General features: G+C 45.0%; 4 protein-coding genes across 6 annotated transcripts; 2 read left to right on the top strand and 2 right to left on the bottom strand.

Moving 5' to 3' along the window:
- Positions 1-1,375: 1,375 nt before the first annotated feature.
- Positions 1,376-3,187, top strand: SERF2 (small EDRK-rich factor 2). 2 transcript variants are annotated; one of them, XM_012534571.3, is made up of 3 exons: positions 1,376-1,521; positions 2,119-2,227; positions 2,823-3,187. In XM_012534571.3, the coding sequence occupies exons 1-3, from the start codon at positions 1,515-1,517 to the stop codon at positions 3,106-3,108; spliced, it is 402 nt and encodes a 133-aa protein (XP_012390025.1). In that variant the 5' UTR covers positions 1,376-1,514; the 3' UTR covers positions 3,109-3,187. The 2 variants fall into 2 exon arrangements, with proteins under 2 accessions (XP_012390025.1, XP_004273968.1); XM_004273920.4 differs by having other exon boundaries at positions 1,377-1,521; positions 2,846-3,187.
- SERINC4 (serine incorporator 4) lies at positions 2,867-8,650 on the bottom strand. The gene is given in 15 exon segments (XM_033435602.2): positions 2,867-4,170; positions 4,172-4,355; positions 4,550-4,703; positions 4,842-4,887; positions 5,069-5,071; positions 5,323-5,395; positions 5,793-5,894; positions 5,896-5,917; positions 6,018-6,113; positions 6,298-6,509; positions 6,766-6,859; positions 6,988-7,067; positions 7,540-7,718; positions 7,890-8,069; positions 8,543-8,650. Coding segments are annotated over 15 exon segments (1,557 nt in total). The 5' UTR covers positions 8,645-8,650; the 3' UTR covers positions 2,867-4,140.
- A 438-nt stretch (positions 8,651-9,088) lies between these two features.
- HYPK (huntingtin interacting protein K) lies at positions 9,089-10,530 on the top strand. Of its 2 annotated transcripts, XM_004273919.4 has the most exons (4): positions 9,089-9,422; positions 9,761-9,816; positions 10,169-10,220; positions 10,372-10,530. In XM_004273919.4, the coding sequence occupies exons 1-4, from the start codon at positions 9,261-9,263 to the stop codon at positions 10,465-10,467; spliced, it is 366 nt and encodes a 121-aa protein (XP_004273967.1). In that variant the 5' UTR covers positions 9,089-9,260; the 3' UTR covers positions 10,468-10,530. The 2 variants fall into 2 exon arrangements, with proteins under 2 accessions (XP_004273967.1, XP_033291491.1); XM_033435600.2 differs by lacking the exons at positions 9,761-9,816; positions 10,372-10,530 and having other exon boundaries at positions 9,226-9,422; positions 10,169-10,228.
- A 2,116-nt stretch (positions 10,531-12,646) lies between these two features.
- Positions 12,647-25,187, bottom strand: MFAP1 (microfibril associated protein 1). The gene is made up of 9 exons (XM_004273918.3): positions 24,935-25,187; positions 20,985-21,204; positions 19,707-19,836; positions 19,007-19,194; positions 18,379-18,487; positions 18,116-18,276; positions 16,295-16,454; positions 13,419-13,508; positions 12,647-13,322 (listed from the first exon to the last, which is right to left on the bottom strand). Exons 1-9 carry the CDS (start codon positions 25,011-25,013, stop codon positions 13,140-13,142), a joined length of 1,320 nt encoding a protein of 439 aa, XP_004273966.1. The 5' UTR covers positions 25,014-25,187; the 3' UTR covers positions 12,647-13,139.
- Positions 25,188-25,254: the final 67 nt, after the last annotated feature.

Raw genomic sequence — 25,254 nt, 5'->3', positions numbered from 1 at the left:
AGCTTTGACATTGATGTTATTTTGGTAGAATTTAATATTTCCTTTTCATTGTATTTCTTTTTATAGTTACTTTCTGTTTGTGGGCAGGTGATACTGATTTTAAATTTACTAAAGGAATATGAAGTTTGGGTTATATCCTTTATTTGAAACTGATACAGGGAGTTCCCTGGTGGTTCAGTGGTTAGGATTTGGTGTTTTCACTGCAGAGGCCCAGGTTCAATCCCTGGTGGGGGAACTGAGATCCCCACAAGCCACACAGCACAGCCAAAAAAAAAAAAAAAAACACAACCCTGGTAAAAAATTTTAAAGTAATAAATAGTAGTAGTTCAAGTGATACCTGGGTATGGCAAAAATTGTGAGGATGGTACTGAATGAGGTTTATTGTCTTCCCTCAGCTCTATGTTGAGAAAGAAGCCAGTCTGAAGTGCCAGCCTCAGCTTGGTTCTGCTGTGGGCACTAGCTGGAGAGAATCAGATGTTAAAATTTACAACCAGTCCTTTCCTGTGAGATTTCCTAAGCATTTCTCCTTTATCCCGTGAATTCCTCGGGACTGGTGGGGAGTCTTGTACACAGATTAGTGAAACTGGGAATGAGAGCGATTTTAGTGGGAAATCTAAGCTTCCCGCCCTATTCAATTGCGAATTACAAACCAGGTGTGGTTGGTGGAGATGGTGGAGATAGTACAGTACAGTGGGGAAATGCCGGAGGGAGAAATGGACATAGTATGTGGATTTTCCAATCTCTTAGTCCCTGATCCAACTCCATAGTCCGTGATTTTTGGGTCCTCCAATACTTCCAAGCTACATATTTGAAGCTTCTATGGGGATATGAACAGGACCAAAGTTGTAGGACATATGGGATGTGGATGCGAATTTCTATACTGGAGGAGTTTGGGATGGGGGAACAATGTGGTTAGAAAGGGGCTTCTGAAGTTGCGTTTGTACACGATTTTACATAGTATGCAAACTCAAGTATCTAAACAGGTGGTTGGTTGGGGGGATCCTAGATAACAGGGGCAAGTTTAGTCCAAGAGTCTTGGTAACAGCACCGGCCGGACCATTTCAGCCCCCACGAACCCCCAGCCCTCTGTCCCCCTACGTTCCCTCTGAGTGAGTCTGTCCTTGTCCCAAACCATCCCCGCATGAGGGCACTCTGCCAGGTCACGTGCCCAAGCCCGCGGGAGCGCCACCTAGCCACCCGCACCCCTCCACCCCCACCCACTCTGCCCACGTGACCTGGCCTACTTTCTCCCCTCCCGACCTAACGACTTGTTCGGAAAGCCCCGCCCCACGCAGCGCGCTCGGCCTGCGAACCTCCGCCCGTTATCCGCCCGAGCTCCAGCGTGGCTCGCGGCCTCCACGTGTTTCTTCCTGTCCAATGGGAATCGGCTCCCGGGCGCGAAGGGGCGGGGAGGAAAAGACAACTTCGTTACGCTTCGAGAAAGGGGCGGGGCCTGCAACGTCGTACTGAACGAGGGGACGCAACGGAGGCAGGCCGGAGCTGCTGCCGTCGCCATGACCCGTGAGCACTGAGACCCCCTCCTCTTGCCCTTTTCTCCTTTTCCATCCTAAACATGACTGCCGAACCTCGGCATTGACCTCGTTTTGGCTTCCCCAACGAGACCTTTCTCTGGGAGCGCTGTTCAGCGACCCTCACACTTGGAGCCCGGAAGTCGACCCTTTGCCCACCGAGACACTTCTTGAGAACCTCCCCACCTCGTCAGGCAAAGGCCCTCCCCGACGCTCTGCGGTGTGGGGAGAAGCCCTGCGCCCCTGTGATAGACCCAGATCCCCCCATTCCAGATCCCTGCCCATCCCCCACAGAGACCCAGACCGTCTACACATACCGCCACCCCCTGTCTGGGCCCCCATGCTGCCCCGAAATTCGAAGCACGCTTCTAGCAGGCTCCTCAGGACCGTCCTCCGTCCACTCCCCACTTTGACCTGCCCTGTGGCAGCTACTCCCTCCGTCCAATCTGCAGCCTAGGCCCCGAAAAAGGCCGGTGTCGGCGCCCCGGGAATGAAGTGTTGGACCGTGCGAGTGTCCGGTGAGGGGAGAGGGTCGCCGGTGTGTGGCCAGAAAGGCCCTCTCGTCTCACCTTTTATCTTCTTTCTCTAGGCGGTAACCAGCGCGAGCTCGCCCGCCAGAAGAATATGAAAAAGCAGAGCGACTCGGTTAAGGGAAAGCGCCGAGATGACGGGCTTTCTGCTGCTGCCCGCAAGCAGAGGTAGCCCCAGGGAGGGGCGGGGAGGGGTGGGGTGAGACCTGGGTTTAGGCCAAGGGTTGTACCTGGAAAGAGTTAGCTCAGAGTTTACATCTGGACTAGTCGTGAGGGGCAGAGTGCATTGTTTCCTCTAGAGTTTTGTTCCTCTCACCCTTTAAATTGTTAGGTCACAGCCTTATAGGAAGGGACTGGGGCGGGTGCTGCCCTCGGTCTGATTTCTGAGTGCCCCCGGGTCTGACCTTAAGGGCAAGGGCAGGGAGCTTCACATTTCAAACGCAGTGGTGGTTATGACAGCCCAGTACTTTTGGCCCTCCTTGCTGTTCATTTGTCCTCCCTTCTCCCAGCCTTCTCACTGGTGTTGCTGGGTGTGGTACTCAGCACAGAATAGCCTTGGGCCTGTGTGGCCAGACTTCTGACCCCTCGGGCAATAGCCAGATAGAGACTGATTGCCTTTTGAGCCTCAGCTCTCTTCCTCTTGTTCTCCTAGGGTGGGAATACAGCAGCCACATGCTGAATTTTGTCCCATCCACTTCCATCTTATCCTTTGTGCCCTTCATCCCCCTGCATCTTGTCCCTTTTGCCCTCTGGTACCTCCCAGTGCCCCATCATCTCTACCCCCAGGGACTCGGAGATCATGCAGCAGAAGCAGAAAAAGGCAAACGAGAAGAAGGAGGAACCCAAGTAGCTTTGTGGCTTCGTGTCCAACCCTCTTGCCCTTCGCCTGTGTGCCTGGAGCCAGTCCTACCACGCTCGCGTTTTCTCCTGTAGTGCTCACAGGTCCCAGCACCGATGGCATTCCCTTTGCCCTGAGTCTGCAGCGAGTCCCTTTTGTGCTTCCTTCCCCTCAGGTAGCCTCTCTCCCCCTGGGCCACTCCTGGGGGTGAGGGGGTTACCCCTTCCCAGTGTTTTTTATTCCTGTGGGGCTCACCCCAAAGTATTAAAAGTAGCTTTGTAATTCCTTGAGCGCCTGGTTTGACTGGGGATTTGGGGGGATGGGGATGGAGGAATGGCTGCCCTTTCCCACCAAGAGGGGAGAGAACTTCAGACTCTAAAAGGATGTGGATATGTAGACTAAGTGAAACATCACAGGAAAAAATTCTTTTTTGTACTGCAACAAACAGGTATTCTGGGTATGTGGTAGAGAAATCCTCTAAGAGCCTTAGGGACTTCTTTTCTGTGATTTTTTTTGTCCCCCACTCAGACCCTGAACATCATCCTACGGATGGAGTTGAGGTCCTAAGAAGGAAGGCTGCAAGACCTAAATTTATGCCCCTCTTCCTCATTCTTCCTCAGTTTTGCCTGCTTGGAAGTTGGCCCAGATCCTGCTGCTCACTGACTTCCCATGGTTAGCTGCTCTCAAGTGTTCACATTCTCTTCTGTTCTGTCATTCCTTATGTGAGGGTGGTTTTTGTCGTCCCATTTCCTTTGACCTCAACATCAGGATTAAAACCTAGGGTAGTCTCTGTGCTCCTTTCTTCCTGTGTCCTGGTTTGTTCTAGGGTTCTGGGCTTCTTAAATCCCTGTACCCAGGGCTGAATTCCTTATTTTCCTTTTTATCTCCAAGGGCAGAGCCAAGTAAGTCTTCAGTCCCTGTTGGTCTTTCCCTGCCCCCATCTCCACCATGAGAGCCAGGAAGGAGCTGGTGCCGCACTGTCTGCTGGTTCCTGAGCTGCTGACTTGGGAGTCAGGCTCTTGAGCTGGGGTGAAGACGTAACGGTAGCTCCAGCGTGTCAGATACTCTGCCCAGGGCATTAGGGTGTGTATGGCCACTTTTTTCAAGTCAGACATACTACTGATTTTAGCCTAAAGGGAGGTAACTACCCATTATGTCCTTGAGGTATTTGTTGGGCTGGACAGCTCCTGTGAGTCAAGACTAGGGGTACAATTTGAAGGGAACCCCAGTTTGTTAAAAGTACCTAGACTGGATATTTGTTATCTGGCAATACTGATGCCATGACAGTGTCACCTGAAGATAAGAGGAGGCTGGGGGTCCTGGGTTGGGGACCAACAGAATGGTGCCAGTAGCAGCCCCAGATAGAGGAGTACACGGGCCTAGCATGAGGCAACCTTGACCCAGAAGGTAGTCCAGCTGCCCGTGGTGAAAGTCTTTTCCAGTTCTGCTCCCTCATAGCTGTGGAACTAAAGTGTCTGGTTAGAGAATCTGGAGGGCCATGACTTTTAGATCTGTCCTACCACCCCACCGAAGAGTATGGTATATGGTAGACCCATGTGTGTGTCCTCAGAACTCGGGACTGGCCTTGAATTGCTCTTTCCCTAAAACAACTAGGTTTTCAGAAGAGTGTCCCAGGCCCGCCTCCATCCTACCTGAACCAGTTGGTGAGGGTAACCATGACATAGAGTGATGCAAGGAAGAAGACGAAGTGGAAGGCAGAATAGCTATAGGAAAGCTGCTGGGCTTGCACTGGAGGAGCTGGAGCAGTCTCTTGGTTAGCTGGCCTGGCAGCCCCACCTGTTTGCCCTGGAGAGAGGAAAGGACTGCTGGCAGCAGTGCTGCTGAAACACCTCTTCCCTCCTTCCCCATCTTTTGTGAAGGCACTTGAGGGCTCTTTGGCACTCTGCAGAAATCTACACTTACGGATCCTCACTTGACACTCACCTTCCTCTGGCTGCACTGTTTCAGGGCAGCAGAAACAGAGTGAGGGCTTTTGTAAAACAAAAGGCAGCATGTTTTGGAATGACTTTAGAAAGAATGTCTGGGTAACAGTATAGGAAACTCCTCTTCTTTGAAAAGATTGGTGTGGTGTAAAAAGTGGAGGCACACCTGGGTTCAAATTCTAGCTTCAGTATATAACTGGCTATGGGAACTTTGGTAAGATGTTTAACCTTCTGTGCCTCAATTTCTCCATTTGTAAAATGGAGCAAATACCTACCTCACAGGGTTGTTGTGAGGATTAAATTAAATGAGATTATGTATGTAAAGTATCTAGCACAGTGCTTAGCACATTGTGGGTACTCAATAAAAGGTAATAGCAGCTAGAATCTGAGCATTCTGGGTAGAGGTTGATAGGATGTGTGTGTGTCTGTGACTATGTGTGAGGGGGGAGGGGTATTGGGGATATTGTGCTCTCCATCCTCACCTGGACCTCACAGCTGTAAACCTTGACAGTCCACAAGGGCCCAAATACCTCAGCAAGGTAGGAAGCCTCATTGCTGAGAAGGAAGAGATGGTTCTCAAGCTGGTCCAGTCAGATAGCAGGATTGCCTGAGGGCATTTACTGCTAGCTGGTTGGTCCATATTAGTAACTCTCAGGAGGGTACTGTGCTCCTGGAGCCCTTTTCCGCCAAAGATTTAGAAATCTTTTCATGTGAGGGCCTTGAAGTCTTTATATATTTAAAAATTCTCAAGTCATTTCCCCTACCCCCTTCATCTCATACAGATCATCTGACAAGTGCTATTCTTAGAAGTTGTTTTTGTTCATGGGGAGCTTTCCTCTTATCTTGCTCTAAAGTTTAAATAAACCGTGGTCCCAGACAGTCTCCTGACCATCGTTCCCTGTCCTGAGCATCCTCCCTTCTCTCACGCCTTTCCCTTGACACCTTTATGCACCAAGCAGAAAGCACACAAGCATACATGATGCCAGCACTCAACACTGCCAGAGAAGTATCTGGTGTTTGGGGTTCCATTTTACTCAGGCCAGGCAGGCACAGAGTGATTCCGTCCTTGAAGGATTACTTAGAAGGGGCAACAGAAGAGAAAGGTGGTAAGAACAAATAGGTATTTGGCAGGAGCAAAAAAGGTTTTAGCATGGGGAAATCCATGTCCTGTCCTTACCACTCTCTGGAGGATGGCTGGATAGCGCAGAGAATGTCAGCTACATGATATAGCAGCTGTTGACAGAGGCTTGTAGAAGGCCAGAGTGGAGCTGCTCTGGGGAGAATGTGAATCCTTGCTTTAGCCTACAGGGTAGTAATTTCCTTTACTTCTACCCTCACTTGTACTTCTGTCCCCCCACCCTTTGGGGGAAGCAGAGAATTGACTGAGGTAGGGAGGCTAATGAAATTGCTATACCAAAGGTCCCCCAAATCTGGAATGTTGCAAGGCATGTATCCACTGAGGCGGATGCAGGGAGTGATGGAGAGGAAGGAGAGGAGACCACAGCAATAAACATGCAGACTAAGCAGCATCTTGTTGAGCAGGCAGCCATCTGGGTGTGTGTAGTAGTGGAACAGGAGCACAGCTGCTAAACCTGCCATGCTGTAGAATCCTAGGGTGGTCAGCAGCACAGCTAGGAACCAGCGGCAGTCTTGGGCTGCACCTGTTTGCCTAGGGGTGGGAGGTGGGCAATGGCTTGGTGCTCCAACTCTTCTTTTTACCCATTATCAACTATTTCCCCTCTTCCAAAAGACTGGTGAGACTTACCCATCCCACCTGGCCCACAGTCATTTCACATTCCTGAGTTTTTCGATACTGCTGAGTGGTAAGCTCTGGGACCATCAACCTGTCATGTCCTTTGCCCCACCCAACTGGGTCTAGTAATGTCAGACTTCCCAGGAAGCCTTTAGGGTTATGTCCTCCTTACCAGTTCTTGTTCCAGGAACGGGCAAAGGCTGTAAAAAGCACCAACTGCAGCAGGATGAATGTGAAGCCTCTACAGATGCCAATGTAATGCCAGGCTGCAAGTGAGGCACCAGTGGGGAAATGTAGCTGATCATATCATTACTCCTGGTCCTCTTCCTACCCTCTTTTTTTCTTAGAAAATATTTTAGCTTACTTCCGCTGATCAGGATGAGATGGAAGGTACCTGGGAAGAGATGCTCATCAGGCATGCAGAAGGCAACAGCACAGAGACCTAGCAGGAACAGCAGCTTGAAGAGCCAGAAGCTGGTTAAGAGGGAAAGAGAAAACCAGACTCAGAAGAAAAGGCAAAGGAGAGTGAACAGTGCCAGTGGAGGAAGGCAAAGGAGAAAGCCAGAACTATAGGAAGGGAGAGAAGAGACAACTAAGTATAGGAAGGGAGGAACCAGTCCCATGTGAGAGGGGCTGGAGATGGGCCCATCACAGCCCATTCCAAATTCTGACTTTCAGATACCTAAATAAAAACATCCGGACAATGTTTTAGAGTTGACAAAAGATTTGCATATAGTAACCCCACTGTTATCTCCATTTCAGAAACTAGAATGTCAAAGAGGATAAGTGTGTGGCTTGTTGTCACACAGCAAGTATAGTGGAAGCAGGGACTTAAACCTGTTTTCTGTCTTTTTACAGTGCTATTACTTCATCTTGGAATTTCCTTTACTCAGCTTATTTCTACTTCCCTCCTTATCCCCTCCCCACCCAAAGAATACACACACACCTCTTATGCAGCTGTGCTCTCAGGCTGGTGGGGGAGTGGAGGTCGACCAACAGCACAGCCTGCAGCAGGCGAAAGGTGGCAGTTCCTGTACATACTCGGTATACAGCCCCAGAGCCGCTGAGCACTGGGCAGTGAGAGTGGCCAAACAGATGGGCACACAGCCCTGAGGGCATCTGGATCTGGAGGGAAGGTACATGTGAGAAATGGCTGGGCAAGTCATCATGCATAGAGAAGTACCTTCTTCTTATGGGTATGTCCACTCATTTGTCCCCTTCCCCCAACCTGAATCTCTTGTTTATCTCAGGGTTTCTCCTTTTATCCTGTCCTGCTGCACCCCAACCTCCTCCCACTTACCCCATGTGCCTTGCCCAGACTCTTTGCACTACCATCCTTGACAGCAGGAGGCAGCAGACTGCTGAGGTCCCCACATGGAGGAGGATGTAGAACAGGCGGCTACAAGGAGACTCCGTGAGAGGGGGTCACCTAGAATGGCAGCAGCAGGTACAGGGAGCAGGCCCACAGCAGAGCACCTGAGGGGAGAGCAGATGCAGGGCAGCAAGGTGCAGATTTGCTGAGGAAAGGCTTACATTAATGTACATGTGAGGTTAACCCAAGAGGCTGAATTCCAAAATTTCCCCCTCCCTTCTCTTCTCTTTCACTCAGGAATTCTCAGACTGTCTGGTTCCAAGCTATTTAGGATTGCCTTCCACTGACATCAAGTAGAGCTTTCATCATAAGAGCTTAACTGCAGGCTTGAGCAGAACTTTCTAAAAGCCTAAGTCACATCTGGCCTCTAATCTTTCCCAGGATCTAAATATCCGGTACTGGGTACATGGGAGGAGAGGTTTAATGATCAGTAGTCTTAGAGGCAAAGAAGCAGAAGGGCCTCACAAGTGAAAGGAAGGCCTATCATCTTTATCAGCTCCCATGGGTTTTCCTCCCCAGCTTCAGCCACCATTCCCTTCCATTTTTTCAGATAGCGCTTGCTCCAGTACCCTCTCACCTGATAGAAGGGAAGACTCACTGTGACACTGCTGACTCCACTGCGTTGCTGTGCCAGGCGGAGGGAGGTGCTGGAGCTTGTGACCGCCTTTGCACCCACCATCCTTATCCCAGGGATTAGGCCCAGGTCCACCAGATGGAAGGAAGATGAGAAAGTAGTAGCTTTCTTTTGTCCTCAGCCCACTGGACTCCTGTTGTGCCGGGGCTGGTCACCCAGTTTCAGACAGAATGGGGAGGGACATCAGGAAAAGAACACCGACCTTCAGGATGTGGTAAATGCAAATGTCCCTGTGAAACTACTTTCTCCCCAGGGTCCTTGGGCCACTCAGTCTGTTCTCCCCAGATTAGGGAGTAGTTTGCATATCTGGCTTGTAGATTAGCATTCTTAATTGGTTTAGGATTAGACGTCATCCATCTTGAACAGAATTCCTTGGGGTGTGTGGGCTGGACCTAGGTGAAGAGAAGGGAAGGATAGGAAGGCCTGGAGTGGTGACGGGTTAGGTCTGGGACACGGCCTGGCAGAAAGCAACACTAGAAGCCCGAAAGGAAGTCTGAAAGGCGTACTGGTTTCCTCGCTGAAGTTCTAGAACCAGAGCACCAAAGAAGGTGTGGCCCACGGCCGGTCCCGCCTCCTCCTCTCCCGGCGGAAGTTGCGAGGTAGTTACCGGAAGTCTACCTGAGGCGGGGCCGGGCCTCTGGCGCGGCCTGGTGGGATCGACATGGCGACAGAGGGGGACGTGGAGCTAGAGTTGGAGACTGAGACCAGCGGCCCGGAGCGGCCTCCAGAGAAGCCACGGAAACATGACAGTGGGGCGGCGGACCTGGAGCGAGTCACCGACTATGCTGAAGAGAAGGAGATCCAGAGTTCCAATCTGGAGACGGTGAGGTTGGCCGGGAGCCTGTCTGGGAGGGATGAGAGCAGAAGGGGCTTGGGAGGCTGAAACTGGAAGCCCAGCTCCAGGATGGGTCTCCATCTCCATGGTGGGAGGAGGCAAGAAGGAAACTGAACCGTCGTTGGAGCCCGCCGCTTGCGAAAAGGAACTTGATGGAGATTGGGTTTAAAATGGGTCTCAGGTGCACAGAGTTGAATTAAACGTAGGTCCCGGTTCCTGGTACGCTCGTCATCGTGAATACACACCTCACCCGCTTGTTACTGGTATTTTAGATTATTAGGAATTGTGGGTAAGCAGAGCAGTAACTAGATCTTTCTTTCCCGTAGGCCATGTCCGTGATTGGGGATAGACGGTCCCGGGAGCAGAAAGCCAAACAGGAGCGGTAAGTCGTTTTACCTACGGGCCCCTCTCATTCCCCCAGACAAAAAAAGCCATCGTTAGGCCTTTGTACCTTGTACTGTTCTTCAACTGTATCACCCATTTCTGCAGATCTAAGATTTACAACTTTACTCTTGTTGGTGGAAGGAAAGGCCTCCTGGCAACACCTGCTGCCTGCTGTAAATATTCCAGGGGATGGGATGGGACGTTAGGTGAGAGGGTGGGAGTCGTTTTGTATTTTCAGTCAACAGTGTTTATCAAGAGTCATTTATTCGTAAGGCACAGCTGGAAAAAATCCTTTCTGGGAGTTTATGATGGAGGTAAAGAATGAGGACTAAGTACATGAATATTTGCAGGGAGAAGGAACTGGCAAAAGTCACTATCAAGAAGGAAGATCTGGAGCTGATAGTGAGTAGTAATGTCTAACTAGTGTACGGGTGGGGGCGGTTTCTTTGTCTAATTTGGGTTGTTTCCTGAAACAAGTAGAGTCCTCATGTTTTGCTGGCACATTAATGCCCGGGAGGAGACTTAGGTAAAATCATTGATCCTTTTCCTGCAGATGACAGAGATGGAGATCTCGCGGGCAGCAGCAGAACGGAGCTTGAGGGAACACATGGGCAACGTGGTAGAGGCTCTTATTGCCCTAACCAACTGATTTGTGTTTTCTCAGACCTACCCACTGGATTAACTTATTTCAATAAAGATGTTTTTTTTTTTTCCAAGTTGCAGTTTTATCATTTTGGATCAAGTGCAATGTATATCATATTGTATTTTATTGTGGGAAATTTACATGTTGGAGTATAACCCTTAATGAACCTATGTGAAGGATCAGTGTAGAAGAGTGCCTCATGTTCAGATGCAGATGCTATGTGGCAGATCAGGCTCATTCATATGACTAGTTCTCAACAGCATTCAAGGTACACTTAGAGTCTCAGCAAAGTGTACTGTATTCCATGGCATGTGTCTCTAGGGTAGCTTATGAACAGCTGAAAGGCCAGTACCTGCCTAGGAGCCACTGTATGTAGTTTTAAGTCACCAATCCAGTTCATAAGCCACTGTGAGTTAGAATTTAGGTACTGAGGTGGGAACATGGTAACTACAATAGAAGTTATCAAAGGTTATGTCTTATATAGAATTTATGAAAGATTTTGATTTAATATTTTCTGAACCACAACACTTACACCTTGGATTCCATTTTCTAACCTGGAGAGAAAGCAATTTTACTTTAAAAGTTGATCAAATTTTTGATCACCAACTCACCCTTGCTGAGCTTGTTTCCTCAACTATAAAATGATACATAGATCTGATAGGTTGTTGTAAGAATTCATGAGCAGGTGAATGTAGCTCTCACTCTCATTTTGGCTCTAGGATAATTCTCAGATTGTATCTCCTTCTGGCACATAAAAGTGACATATTCATCTCTGTGTTTATTACCTCACAGTAATTATTTGCACTCGTATTTTTATTCTAGGACATTTAAGGATTTATGAGTGATTCTTCTAGTGGGGCATTTAAAGATTGTAAAAAGACCTTGTCTGTCTCATTTTCTAAAACGAGATATTTATTTTTGGCTGAGTTGGGTCTTCGTTGCTGCGCGCGGGCTTTCCCTAGTTGTGGTGAGCGGGGGTTACTCTTGGTTGCAATGCACGGGGTTCTCATTGCAGGGGCTTCTCTTGTGGAGCACGGGCTCTACGTGCATGGGCTTCAGTAGTTGCAGCATGTGGGCTCAGTAGCTGTGGCTCTCGGGCTCTAGAGCGCAGGCTCAGTAGTTGTGGCACACGGGCTTAGTTGCTCCGCAGCATGTGGGATCATCCTGGACCAGGACCCGAATCCGTGTCCCCTGCATTGGCAGGCGGATTCTTTTTTTTTTTTTGCGGTATGCAGGCCTCTCACTGTTGTGGCCTCTCCCGTTGTGGAGCACAGGCTCCGGACGCGCAGGCTCAGCGGCCATGGCTCACGGGCCCAGCTGCTCTGCGGCATGTGGGATCTTCCCAGACCGGGGCACGAACCCGTGTCCCCTGCATCAGCAGGCGGACTCTCAACCACTGTGCCACCAGGGAGGCCCTGCAGGCGGATTCTTTTTTTTTTTTTTTTTGCGGTATGCAGGCCTCTCACTGTTGTGGCCTCTCCCGTTGTGGAGCACAGGCTCCGGACGCGCAGGCTCAGCGGCCATGGCTCACGGGCCCAGCCGCTCTGCGGCATGTGGGATCTTCCCAGACCGGGGCACGAACCCGTGTCCCCTGCATCAGCAGGCGGACTCTCAACCACTGTGCCACCAGGGAGGCCCTGCAGGCGGATTCTTAACCACTGTGCCACCAGGGAAGTCCCCCCCCTTCTCATTTTTTAATGCAATTTAGAGATAGTCTTCCCACTGGTTAAATGTCATTCCTTATAACCCCTGGGACTCCTAATGCTCTGCCACATGCACGGTGGTCATGTGGTAAATATTAAATGGAAAAAATTAAACTCTGCCAGTGACGTCTAACATGTTGTCGCTACATTGCAACTCAGAGCACTATGCCCTCGATATATGAGCTGGGCAAGAAGATACCAGTATGCTACATGGATTCCTCATTTCATGTGTCCTGTTTTGTTCTATATACAGCTACAGTTTAGACAGCAAGGACAACCACGTACACATTTGCTCACGGAATAAATCCAGGTGCCACTTACAATTCAGCCTGTCTAGCATCTGTGCTGGTTTCTGAGATCAAAGGAGATGATTAAAATGTGAAACATAATTTGCCTGACAATTCCTTGCTGTCTTTTATTTTAGTTAATAGGTAGATACTTGTCAGCCTGCACATTTTATTTCTGGTATGCTAAAAAACCTCTTGGTGTATGATTCTTTTATTTCTTGACACACACACACACACATAAATGGATCAAAAAGTAATGTTCATCTAGAAAAATTTACCCCAAAAATGCAAAACAGGTTTCAATGAGCTTAGATTTCCTGTACGGTAGAAGTAATGCATTGTCCGCTTACATGCCCATCCATTTTTCTAACCCAACCTAAGGGCTGGAAAAAGAAACCTGGAACAGTCCCAAGTGAATATGGGAAGCCAGAGCAGTAATGAAGTTGAAGATTTCTCAGAAATAGTCCTAAGTGGGGAGCCTCTAATCCTACCTGGACAATGCTTTTCTGCAGGTTTCTCAGCATGAGTCCAAACCTCACAAAGCACCTCAAAGACTAGGTTTGCCCAGTGTCACAAGTATGGCAGTAGGCTCAGCAGGCTGGATACAGGGGCCATGTAAATAGTAGTAAAAACAATCAAGGACCAGATGCTGAGATTTCCACTTGTGTCCCATAGTTGGAAGAATAAGTTAAGTAGTTTTCCGCTTCTTGGCAGATGGCCGCTCAAATACATCTCGTACCCCAGCTGCCTTTTGTTTAAAGAACTTTGTGTTCTGGGCACTCTCTTGGCCCCATGCTGAGTCAAAGGAGGTGGTGTCTTGATCCACGAGGTGGGTGTACTTGGTACGACCAGAGCGTCCAAAGTTCTTGACCTGTTAGGACAGATGATGAGTTATACCACCAGACATATCATGTCACAGCCCTCAATACGTTACTTTTCTCTCTCATGTCATTAAGGTAACCCATACCTGCATGACTTTGGGAAGAATGGTTTTGTTGAAATGATCCTCCAGGGTAGGTGCACTGAAATCTCTCTTGTATACTTCTTCATCCTCATCCTGTAGAAAAGAGTCTTATCAATCTTGTGGTTTTATTTCTCATATATTCAAACTACATTTTTTTTTAGCGATCATTTTTTAAAAACATTTAACTTTATTATTTTAATTAATTTTTTTTGGCCATGCTGTGCTGCATGTGGGATCTTAGTTCCCTGACCAGGGATCGAACCCGTGCCCCCTGCAGTGGAAGCGCAGAGTCGTAACCACTGGACCACCAGGGAAGTCCCTCAAACTACAAATTTATTAAATTTTACAACAAGGGATAAAAAGAAAGCAGACGGTATTGAACCTATTGAACCAAGAGCTTACATCTAGTTGAGGAGATGATAATCTTTTTTTCCTTGTGTTGTCTTTTTCCTTCCTAAGTATAGACATTTCCTGAAGGTTGGCTGTATTCTTCTCTGCACTCAACATGTTCATTCACTCACATGATTTCAACTTCATACAGGCCTCTCAAATCTCCAATCCTGATTCTTCTACTGCCCAATACACATCTTAGCTTGGGTATTCTGGGATTTCAAACTCACATCTAAAGTGAAAACTGTATCCCTAACCTTTCCAAATCAGCCTCTTCCTGACTTAACTTCTGTTAATAGGACCAACATTCTCTCAATTACCTAGATTCTCATTACCTGGGTTATTATAGTTTTTCCCTGCAATCAATCTTACACATTTCATGGGATTAATGTTTCTAGAACACAACTCTCATTATACCTCTGTCCTGCTCAAAAACCTTCAATGGTTCTCTACTTTATTAAATAAGCACAGTTTCTCTGTGTACTAGTCAAGGCCAAATGCTGTGTAGCCTTAATCTACTCCTTTGCCTTTACAGATGATACTTTTTGCCTCCATTTCTTGTTCCTTTACATGGAATGTCTTCCTACCCCCCTGAATGTCAGGAAGTCTATACGTCTTAATTTTTTTAAAAAAAGATTTATTTATTTATTTGGCCGCACTGGGTCTTAGTTGCAGCACGTGGGATCTTCCTTGCAGCGCGTGGGATCCTTAGTTGCGGCATGCAGGATCTTTTTTTTCTTTTAGTTGCAGCATGCGGGATCTAGTTCCCTGACCAGGGGTCAAACCTGAGCCCCCTGCATTGGGAGCGTGGAGCCTTAGCCACTGGACCACCAGGGAAGTTCCAGGAAGTCTATATATCTTAAATGTCACCTCCTTGATGTTACCCTTTTCAATCTTCTACCACATATAACACCTCTCTCTTCAGAAGTTCCTTAGTACTTTCACTGTTCCTTATGTTACAGTAGATATTTGCCTTAGCTCTATTATTAGATTGTAAGCCTTCTGAGGGCAAGGATTATATAACCTGTAGCTGTGCTTAACAGTAGTACCCTTCATATAGTAAATGCTCAAAAGGTTTACTTAATGAACTGTATAAAATCACTATAGAGAATAGTTTCAAATCAACATATAAGTAAGACTATAATGTTATGATACAGATCATAAACATATGTGCTGAAAGAATTAAAATAGTACCATTTTATTTAAGGCAAGTTTCATGGAAGAGCTGAGTCCTTTAACCAAACATACTTTTGGAGTAATCTTTTTCCCTTCAGCTATAGAAAGGCCAATTTAAAGGTAGGACAATTAAACAGTTTTCATGAAACCAACTTTTCTCCTTGTTAGAGTCTGAGAGTCCCTCATTTAATCTCAGAAGCCATTTCAACTTCACTCTCCTTGTCCAGATGAGAAGAGTTGATATTTGAGTATGTGCACCAAAAGACTCACATAAACCTCTCCTTATGTGTCACAGTCAGCAATGCACTGCTTCCTTAAGGAGCTTGATTATTAAAGCTGCTGAAATGCTTAAGCAATGATATTTTATGACTTTGAAGCAGTATAAGAAGTAATTCATAATCTCCACTGACTCATATCTTGAAAACCACATGGGCTGGAAAACTACATAATAAGCAAACATTTCCTGCTGAGCAGATAGACTGAAACTGATTATGGAGGGAGAGGAGTAAGGAATCCTCCAGTGAAGTTTAAAAATTTTTCTACAGTGAAAGGCAGGAATTAGCTGCAGTAGGGATATTTAAGGTTTGCTATACAGCATTTGAAAAAGCTAGTCTAGTTTTTGATAAAAACTTCTTTAACATCAGGAAATAGTTTGACAAACCACATGCTATTAGAGTAATAAATGTAACCAATTCTCCCATTCCCTTTCCTGCTATCTCTCTATTAAGGAATTATCACTAGTGCTAACCCAAATAATTTGGAAGAAGTCCTTTTCACTTTATACAGGGTTAACAGACTGATATTTTGACTTTGGTTTTTATATGAAGAAAAAAGATGATGGCATTACACATAATGGTTAGATAATTAACAATTTTTTTGGTTAGACTTAGTCACATTCTGTCAGCTCAGAATGAAGTAAATTAAACTTACGCCACCCAAACATGAGTTAATATAAAGCTCTTTGCAGAGCCTGGTTTTCTCATAACCAAAATTTCTCACTCAGCTATGGATAATGATATCTAAGTGATTTGGGGAACCCAAACAGTCTAGTATCTATATAGATCACTATTTCAGTTCCTCAATTCTTCTATTACATCATTTCCTCCTTCTGAGACCTGGGGCCAAAAGAGAACAGTTGCTGCTACATCTAAAATCCTGTTGCCAATGCTTTCCTCTATTTGGTGCTGTATTCTTCAGAGGCAAAAAGCAAATGAGAAAGCTGACCACTGGCAAGTGGAAGTAACATCCCAGGACCAGGGAAATGGGGAGTTATTCCTACTGCCCCATTTTCCCATTCTCTTTTCACTTCTTACCATGAAGAAGGCACCCCGGTGATAATACTTCTGTAAGAACTTATATTTGCCCTTAACAGCTTTGTTGGTAATGACTTTGCCATTTGCCCGAAGCTCAGCTCGCCTCTCTTCCTCAGTCAGGTTTCGCATGCGTTCAATTTCTGCTTTCTCCTTTTCAAGCCTGTCCAGAGAACAAAACTATTTATTAGTATCATTTTAGCTTCAGAAAGACCCAGTTATCTGAATATGACACAGTCCCAGCTCCTTTCAACCATCATTCATCTTCATCAATTCTAGTTATTACCTGTTAGGAATCAAGATCGGGAGCTCAATAAATAAGAGGGTGACATAGTCTTCATTATGCTTGCAAGACCAGGTTTTGCAAACTTTTGAAAGTTGATTCTAGCCTTTCTGAGGTTTAGACATACTACCACTGCTTGATTTTATAACATTACTAATTTCCCTTCCCTAAAAAGCCTTCTTAGTTAAAAAAAAATCAAGAATTTAAAATGACTCTGGGGGCTTCCCTGGTGGCGCAGTGGTTAAGAATCTGCCTGCCAATGCAGGGGACACGGGCTCGAGCCCTGGTCCGGGAAGATACCATATGCCGCGGAGCAGCTAAGCTCGTGTGACACAACTACTGAGCCTGCGCTCTAGAGCCTGTGTGCCACAACTACTGAAGCCTGGGTGCCTAGAGCCCGTGCTCTGCAACAAAAAAAGCCATTGCAATGAGAAGCCCATGCACCGCAACAAAGAGTAGCCCCCGCTTGCCACCAACTAGAGAAAGCCCATGTGCAGCAACGAAAACCCAACACAGCCAAAAATAAATAAATAAATAAATTTATATGTTAAAAAACAAATAACTCTGTATAAGAGTTTACTGGTATTTCTTTAGTAATGTGCTTATATGTCACAAACGAAGGATCACCCTCATTAATTAAACTGCGTGACTTTAACCCTTTTTTTGGGGTGGAGAGTCATAGATCCCTTTTCTTCAAAAAATGCAAATAAACACATAATTTTTCATAAAACGTTAAAGGGTACATGGACTCCTTGACGCCCAGGATAAAAACCTTAGAAACTGCAGGCTGAGGACAGAGTCTTCTATTGAGGATTATAATCTGGGATTACCCTCTCTCATTCCTATCAATTTTTAGGAATGGGTGATGCAGCTCAGAGATGATTCTGCTCTAACACAGTGATTGTGGTAGATTATTTAAATGCCACAAATTCTTCCCCTCACAGTATGCATGTCCCTTTGCAGAAATGTTATGTGAGCTTCAAAAGACCTTGCCAGCTTCCACCTTTGTCCTCTTAGAATGCTGCCCTGAGACCATTATGTAAGGAAACTAGTCTAGCCTACTCAAGAAGTGAGGCATCGTAACTGACAGAGCCAACTACCAGACACGAGTGAAGCCCAGTCAATCTTCCAGCTGGACGCAACTGCGTAAGAGAACCCAGGTGAAATTAGCAGAGGAACTGCATAGCCAACCTCCAAAATTATGAGAAATAATTGTTTCAAGTCACTTACTTTTGGGTTGGGTTGTTATGCAACAACAGATAACTAACTGATTACAGTGAGTAACTTGTGTGTGTCTACTAGGAAACTACTAAAGGGAGTATCAGCTGGCACTCTATTGTGGAGAAACATGGACAAAATGCGTTTCTTTTTCCTGATTTTATTGTAAAAGCCACATTCCAATGTATGGGGAACCCACCCAGTTGCAGGAACCCTAAAGGAAGCTAGAATGGAACTCATAGTAGGTGTGGAGCCTCAGAGCTACCCTACTAGGAACCTGTCCCACCAGTGGTATTTAACTCTAGGTCCATCCTATTACTCACGCTTCTCGATCTTCTCTGTCCCTCTTGATTCTCTTTAGCTCCCGAACTTTCCACGCCTCATATTCCTCCTCATCATTTTCATCGTCAGTATTGAGTGCATCCAGTGCAGCCAGGGACCGCTTGTTCTCCTCCAGCTCTTTCTTGGTCTCTTCTTCTACAATCTGGATAGGGAGAACAGTTCAACTGCTGGACTTCCTTATTCTCCTCAGACAGACCTAAGCACACAACTCCTTGCATTCAATCCTCACAGCTACCTCCAGTACCTTGAGTGTGTACTTGCGCCTCTCTTCAGCCATGCGTTTGGCCTCCTGTTCCAGCTCCTTCTGTTTCAATGCTTCAGCCTCACGTTCCTGAACCGTTACCCGGTCCTTCCTGCAGCACAGAGGTCCTGTTAATTACCCAAAGCCCTTAGAGTGGAGGTCTCTGTTCCCCTAAATTAAGTCCCATCCAAACCAGACAAAGCCCAACAATCTCTGGCTCTATTATTTGCAAAGAGCCCAAAATGGGAGTCATTCTTGGTTTTCAGAGCATCAAAATTCCATTCATCTTTGAGAATTGCCTGAATAGCAAGAAATCTGCTGGACTCTAGGATTTCTAGCCATTAGGAAAGGAATAGGAATTTGCTCTTCAAGCTTGATTTTGTGTTTAAAAGAATATAACACCTTGGCAGGTATGTTTTCTTTAAGTGGAAAAGAAGATGTGAAAACAAACTCAGTCTCCCTGCTAACAAGATATTCCTCAGCAAATACCCTGCCGAGTTGGGGCACTGGGCAGACTTTTCCTTGGTGCTTACATTTCAGAAGAGCAGGAGAGGGAAAAGAGGCTTCCATCTTCAGACCTGGAAAGCAGTAATTATTTCCAGGATTCAGGCCTGGTTTGTGAGATACTTACTTCCGAATGAAAACTGGCTTAAGGCGAGGCTCCATCTCATCTTCACTGTCTGTGTACTCCTCATACTCAGACTCTGATTCTGACTCCTCCCCAGAACGTCCCTCATCTTCCACCTCCATGACTTCCAGCTCTTCATTTTTTCTCTCCTGCGCTCGTTGACGCATCATGCCACGGCGCCGTTCTATTTCCTGTCAAGTTACATGTCCAAGCCAGTCAGCTAATTGGCCTGTGCTCTGAGATGTCTTTTTATTTTAACCTCATCAAGCTCAACAAATTCCGATATGAGTAAATGCAACTTAGTACCATTCTATTTCTTTTTTTTTTAACATCTTTATTACAGTATAATTGATTTACAATGATGTGTTAGTTTCTGCTTTATAACAAAGTGAATTAGTTATACATAATGTCCCCATATCTCTTCCCTCTTGCATCTCCCTCCCTCCCACCATCCCTATCCCACCCCTCTAGGTGGTCACAAAGCACCGAGCTGATCTCCCTGTGCTACGCGGCTGCTTCCCACTAGCTATCTATTTTATGTTTAGTACCATTCTATTTCAATCCTATCCCCAATAAGCAGGGAACACTGGATCAGACTTCTGCCAAAAGCAGATATCTTGCGCCTTTAAGGCCTCATCAAAGGAGCACAAGCCCTAACTTTTTCTTGTATCCAGAAAGAACTTCCCAGTTTCCGAAATTATACCTCATCATCAATCTCTTCCTCTTCTTCTTCACTGCTATCTTCTCGTTCCATGCGCCAAGCATCTCCTTCCACTTCGGAGTCACTTTCTCCAACCACTTCAGGTTCCACTATTTTCCGATGTCGAGCCAATCTGAAAGACAGTGTCCAAGTGTAACACCAACCTCACAAAAACGAAGAGGCATCAACCACATTTCCTTAGTCACAGAGCACCTGGACATTATGTTTGCTTTTATTAGTACTGAAGTCTTGAGATGAGGAAACTGAGGGGCAGATTAAAGAAACTAACTCAAAGTGTTAGAACAAATAGTCAAGTTGGACCCAAAACATTACATGTATGCTGAGGCACCCTGGAGCACTGCAACAAACGTAGATGGGTGCACTGGGATATATTTTAAAGCTCAAGGTAGTTCACAATTTCAACAGTAGATCACACTATGTTTCCTTTCAATGATATATCTTAGTAAAACTGGGATTTTTGGGCTGCTGTGATAAAAAGCAAGTACTGCATGAAGTCAATATGCAACAGGAAATGAGTGACAGTGCCAATGTGACTCTAAGGTTTGAGAAGTTGTCAGTGCCCAAGAGACACGCAAACCCCAGTAGTAAGTAACTGTGGTTATGTAAAAATGAAATAAAAATGTTTTTTCTTTTATACATATTATATTTTTCAAGTGGCTAAGTTGCTAGGACATAAATATTTATTAAATCATTTGGATCTAACTACTTAATAAAATAAACAGAATTGTTTGGGCCCAGGGCTCTGTGAAAAAACTCCTTTAGACAATGTGAACCGTGAAAATTTGGGGCCTCTGGCCTCCTCTGTAAGGTAATGTCTCAGTCAATACACAATACACAAAACCCCTCATTGGGAGGCTCCCTTTTTGACATCAGTCCTTTTTTCCTACTTCATCAGTGTCATTTCTCCTCACTGGCCTTTAGAATAAATGCATAGATAAAATCAAATTTCTCAAATTTTATAAAACATCTTTGTGCTAAAAAGACTCCTCAACAAACCAACCAACGGTCTGTGTTTTCCAACACCTTAATGAGTTATTTTCCTAACCCCACTGTGCCTGTTTGCTCACTTGTAAAAATGGGGATAACAGTACCTACCTCATAAGGTTATTATGTGGATTACAAGAATTAGTAAATGTAATATACCTGGAACAGTGCCTGGCACATAGTAAGTACTATTCAAGTATTAGCTATTACTGCTGTTGTTCCTATTAATTAACCTGTAGGGGTTCAGGTCCAGGGAAACATAACCCTAGTCATTACCTCTCCTCCACATCTTCACTAATACGGTTCTGCAAACGCCGTAGCCGAGGGTCGCTAGATGAATCCTCCTCCTGTTCCTCAGGCTCTGCTTCTTGTTCTTTGGCTTTCTTAATGAACTGAAACTCTTCATCCTCCTCATCTGAGGACTCCATAGGGGCATAGTCTGGCCTCTTTCCCGACACATAACGTTTTACCTTCACTTTTTCCATCGAAATCTCACCTGGGTGAGGAAAATAACTTATGTTTCAGTAGCCTCTTTCCCAATGTCCTTCAACCCTTGGCCTTTCCAGGTAGAGCCCTGTATTCCTGGCAAACCAGAGTCCAAGCAGGAGAAGAAGAGAGCCATTACCCAACCATCTATTCATCTAATGCTGTTTTCCTACAAAGGCCAAGTCATGCGAAGGCATTCTTGTGAACACCAACACTAATGATAATGAGGCTTAGCTTGGGTACAATGAAGTGGAGGAAGGCGGGCAGTGAAACAATAGAAAAAGTCCCCCCAAATAGGGAGACTACCTCCAACACAAATTCATGCTATTCCACCTCAACTATGTGCTTAAGTGAATTATTTGTAATAGTGCCCAGCACACAGTAAGGATGACTTAAGTGGGAATATAAAATTAAAATACTGTTCATTCTTTTAGTTTGAGACTTTTCCGTGGCAGCTTTTATAAATTACCATATAACGCAATCTTCTGATCTTTATTTCTACCTTCTTTTCTTTTAGCTTATGTGCTATCAAACCTGCAAGAGTAGATTATCTGTCTTTTACAAATACCAACAATTCCAGTGAACAGAAAATCAGTGAAAACTAACCAACATATTTTATAAGAAGAATATAACCCTGATAACCAAACTGTACAATTCAAGGGAAAATTTTAGGTGGATTTCACTTATGAACATATACAAAAATACTAAATAACATAATAGCAAATGTATTCAGGCAATATAAAAACTAACCAAAAAAACCCTCTAAGCGATAGTGACATAACAGGATTTAGCCCAGGACTACAAGCATGGCTTAACCTTAGAAAATTAACAGGGAAAAAAGTAATGTGCTATTTAAAGTTTATATATTTATGGGACTTCCCTGGTGGTCCAGTGGTAAAGAATCCACCTTCCAATGCAGGGGACGCGGGTTCAATCCCTGATTGGGGAACTGAGATCCCACATGCCACAGGGCAACTAAGCCCACACACCACAACTACTGAGCTCGCGTGCCTCAATGAGAGAGCCCACATTTCGCAACTAAGACCCGACGCAGCCAAAAAAATAAATAAAATTAAAAAATTAAAAAAATAAATATTAAAAAAAGAATGAGAGGGCTTCCCTGGTGGCGCAGTGGTTGAGAGTCCACCTGCCGATGCAGGGGACACGGGTTCGTGCCCCGGTCTGGGATGATCCCACATGCCGCGGAGCGGCTGGGCCCATGAGCCATGGCCACTGAGCCTGCGCGTCCGGAGCCTGTGCTCCGCAACGGAAGAGGCCACAACAGTGAGAGGCCCGCGTACCGGAAAAAGAAACCAAACAATGAGAAATCACAACAAAATAAAAAAAATAAAGTTTATACATTTAAAGTGACATAATCTAACAATAGATACAGCAAACATTATATTTAATGATAAAACATTAGAGGCATTCCTTTAAAAAACAGTGGGCATCACTAGGTTGTCCCTATCATATCTTCTAATCAACGTTATATTATGGTTTTAATTAGAGCAATAAGAAAAGGAGATAAAAGGTAAGAACTGAAAAGGAAGAAACTGCCACAATTTACAGACTATATGATTACTTATGTAGAAAATACAAGATAACCAACAGATAAGCTAAAAAAAATTCAAGAAGAATGCTGGATAAACGTTAGATAAAAATAAATGTGCCTGTACATTGGCTACGTATAATTAGATAATACAGTTAAAAAATACTATTTACAATAGCAACTAATCTGTAAGATACTAAGGAATAAATCAACAAATGATGTAGGCCTTTAGGAGGAAAAATATATAATTGTATTTAAAGATATAAAAGATCAAAATAAACGGAGAAATATATCATGTTCAAGGATGAGAAGTTGGCAACTGTGCCTGAGTTGATCGATAAATGTGTGATCTATAATTTTAATGCAATTTCATTAAAAGCTGTTCTCAGGCGATTTTAAAATCATATGGAAGAACAGGAGGTCAAAAAGAGCCAAGACAATTGTGAAGAACAAGGTGAGGTAAAAGACTTTAACAGACACCTCAGCAAAGAAGATATAAAGATGGCAAATAAGCATGTGAAAAGATGTTCCACATTATATGTCAGGGAAATGCAAATTAAAAAAACAATGAGATACCACTACACACATATTAGGCTGGCTAAGACCCAGAGTTCTGACAATACCAAATGCTGGTGAGAATGTGGAGCAACAGGAACTCTAATTTACTGCTGGTGGGAACGCAAAATGGCACAACCACTTTGGAAGATAGTTTGATGGTTTCCTACAAAACTAAGCATACTCTTACCGTATGATTCAGCAATCATACTCCTTGGTATTTACCCAAAGGAGTTGAAAACTTATGTCCACACAAAAACCTGCACACGGATATTTACTGCAGCTTTGTTCATAACTGCAAAAACTTGTAAGCAACCAAGATGTCCTTTACTAGGTGAATGGGTAAATAGATCGTGGCACATCCAGATGATGGAATATTACTCAGCAATTAAAAAAAAAAGAGCTATCAAGCCATGAAAAGATACGAAGTAACCTTAAATGCATTGTAAAAATACTGTGTGATACCATAATGATGGATAAATGTCCCTACAAATTTGTCCAAATCTACAGAATGTACAACACCAGAGTGAACCTTAATGTAAACTACCGACTTTGGGTGATAATGATGTGTCAATGTAGGTTCACCCTACCCTAGAGAAATTCTTACACAAGTGCACTAAAGAGACATGTTTAAGCACTGTTTGTAACAGGAGAAAAAGTAACAAAACAACACTGTCCCTCAGCAGGGAGCAAACTGTGGTTTAATTATATAATGGAACTCATAAATAGTTAAAATGAATGAATAAGATCTTCATGTATTCAAAGAATACTTCTCAAAAAACATGTTGAGTCAAAAAAAAAAAAGGCAGGTTGCACAAGAATAGGTACCGTATATTTTTTTAAAAAAAGAATTGACATTAGTTTTCAAATACTTTACTGAAAAAACTCTAACTTTCAGTCTGACTTCCCAAACAGGTACAGTTTTCCTTCATCCATCTGCACCCATCCTTTAAAGATCAAGTTAAATACCCCAATCTGAAGAGATTATTCCTTCTCTGCCCTCCCTAAGCACTTCGTTTGTATCACCTATGTGACAGGTATTATAGGTGCAAAAGACCATACAGCTGCTTAGAATGTGCCTCTTTTTGCATGTCTCACATCTAGTAGACTATGAGTTCCTTACACCATTGTCTTACACCATTTTGTATTCAATTTAACAAATACAGGCACTGCGTTGGTTGAAGGGATAAAAAGTTTAATAAGACAGAGTTCCTGCCTCAAGGAGGTTATGAGCTTATGATGCAGTAGAGGGAAATGGACATGTAATTAACAACGATGAGAGTTATAGAAGCACCAAAAACAGACTATGGATAACAAAAGAGGGACTGTATCCCACACAACCCCTTGCAAACAGCAGGCATTCACTATATTTATTAGTCTAACTTATTGGTGGAGGCCAAGGCAACAGGGTGCTTGCTGTAGGAGAGAGCACATAGGCTCTAGTAACAGGATGAGACGGAAGTAGCTTTTGTTTCCCCTAAGCAACGCGACTGGATGCGAGTTTGATAGGGAAAGTTGAAGAAATAGGGGGCAAGATCGTAAGGGTCGCTGGGGTTGAGGTGGTGGGCCCGGGGTAGGTTTGGAATATGCTGGGGAAAGAGGTAAGATCCGACTGGAAAGCCGCTCAGCACAGTACCTTTCTCATTGCGAACCGGGACGGCCCCAGCCGTAGACTGAATGGGCGGCTGTTTCATGAGTGAGCTTGGGACCGACATGTTGACGGCAGCGGCAGTGACTCCCCAAACTTGACTGATTCCAAACTGAACAGAACAGAACAACGTCAACGAACAGAAAAAACCTCTTCCACTAAGGCCACTGTACACTGCTGCGCCACTGATAGAGACACCACTTCCGGCTGAGCTAGAAAAACCGGAAATATGCGACCAGAGGATTGTGGGATTGTGGAGGACGCCTGGGCGCCTACGGCTAGAACGTCGAGTCTGTTACTGCGCATGT

This window comes from Orcinus orca, chromosome 2 (assembly GCF_937001465.1).
Source record: "Orcinus orca chromosome 2, mOrcOrc1.1, whole genome shotgun sequence".
NCBI lineage: Eukaryota > Metazoa > Chordata > Mammalia > Artiodactyla > Delphinidae > Orcinus > Orcinus orca.
The sequence above is the reverse complement of the archived record's forward strand: the minus strand, read 5'-3'. Positions and strand labels throughout refer to the sequence as shown.

Excerpts from the sequence above, each read along its gene's own strand:
- HYPK (XM_004273919.4), top strand. The coding sequence starts at position 9,261 with ATGGCGACAGAGGGGGACGTGGAGCTAGAGTTGGAGACTGAGACCAGC. Across the intron at positions 9,817-10,168 it reads CAGAAAGCCAAACAGGAGCG|GGAGAAGGAACTGGCAAAAG; the intron begins GTAAGTCGTTTT and ends GAATATTTGCAG. Across the intron at positions 10,221-10,371 it reads AGGAAGATCTGGAGCTGATA|ATGACAGAGATGGAGATCTC; the intron begins GTGAGTAGTAAT and ends CTTTTCCTGCAG.
- SERF2 (XM_012534571.3), top strand. Across the intron at positions 2,228-2,822 it reads GCTGCTGCCCGCAAGCAGAG|TGCCCCATCATCTCTACCCC; the intron begins GTAGCCCCAGGG and ends GGTACCTCCCAG.
- MFAP1 (XM_004273918.3), bottom strand. The coding sequence starts at position 25,013 with ATGTCGGTCCCAAGCTCACTCATGAAACAGCCGCCCATTCAGTCTACG. Across the intron at positions 19,195-19,706 it reads AGGAAGAGATTGATGATGAG|GAAATAGAACGGCGCCGTGG; the intron begins GTATAATTTCGG and ends GTAACTTGACAG. Across the intron at positions 13,323-13,418 it reads TTCTTCCCAAAGTCATGCAG|GTCAAGAACTTTGGACGCTC; the intron begins GTATGGGTTACC and ends CTGTCCTAACAG.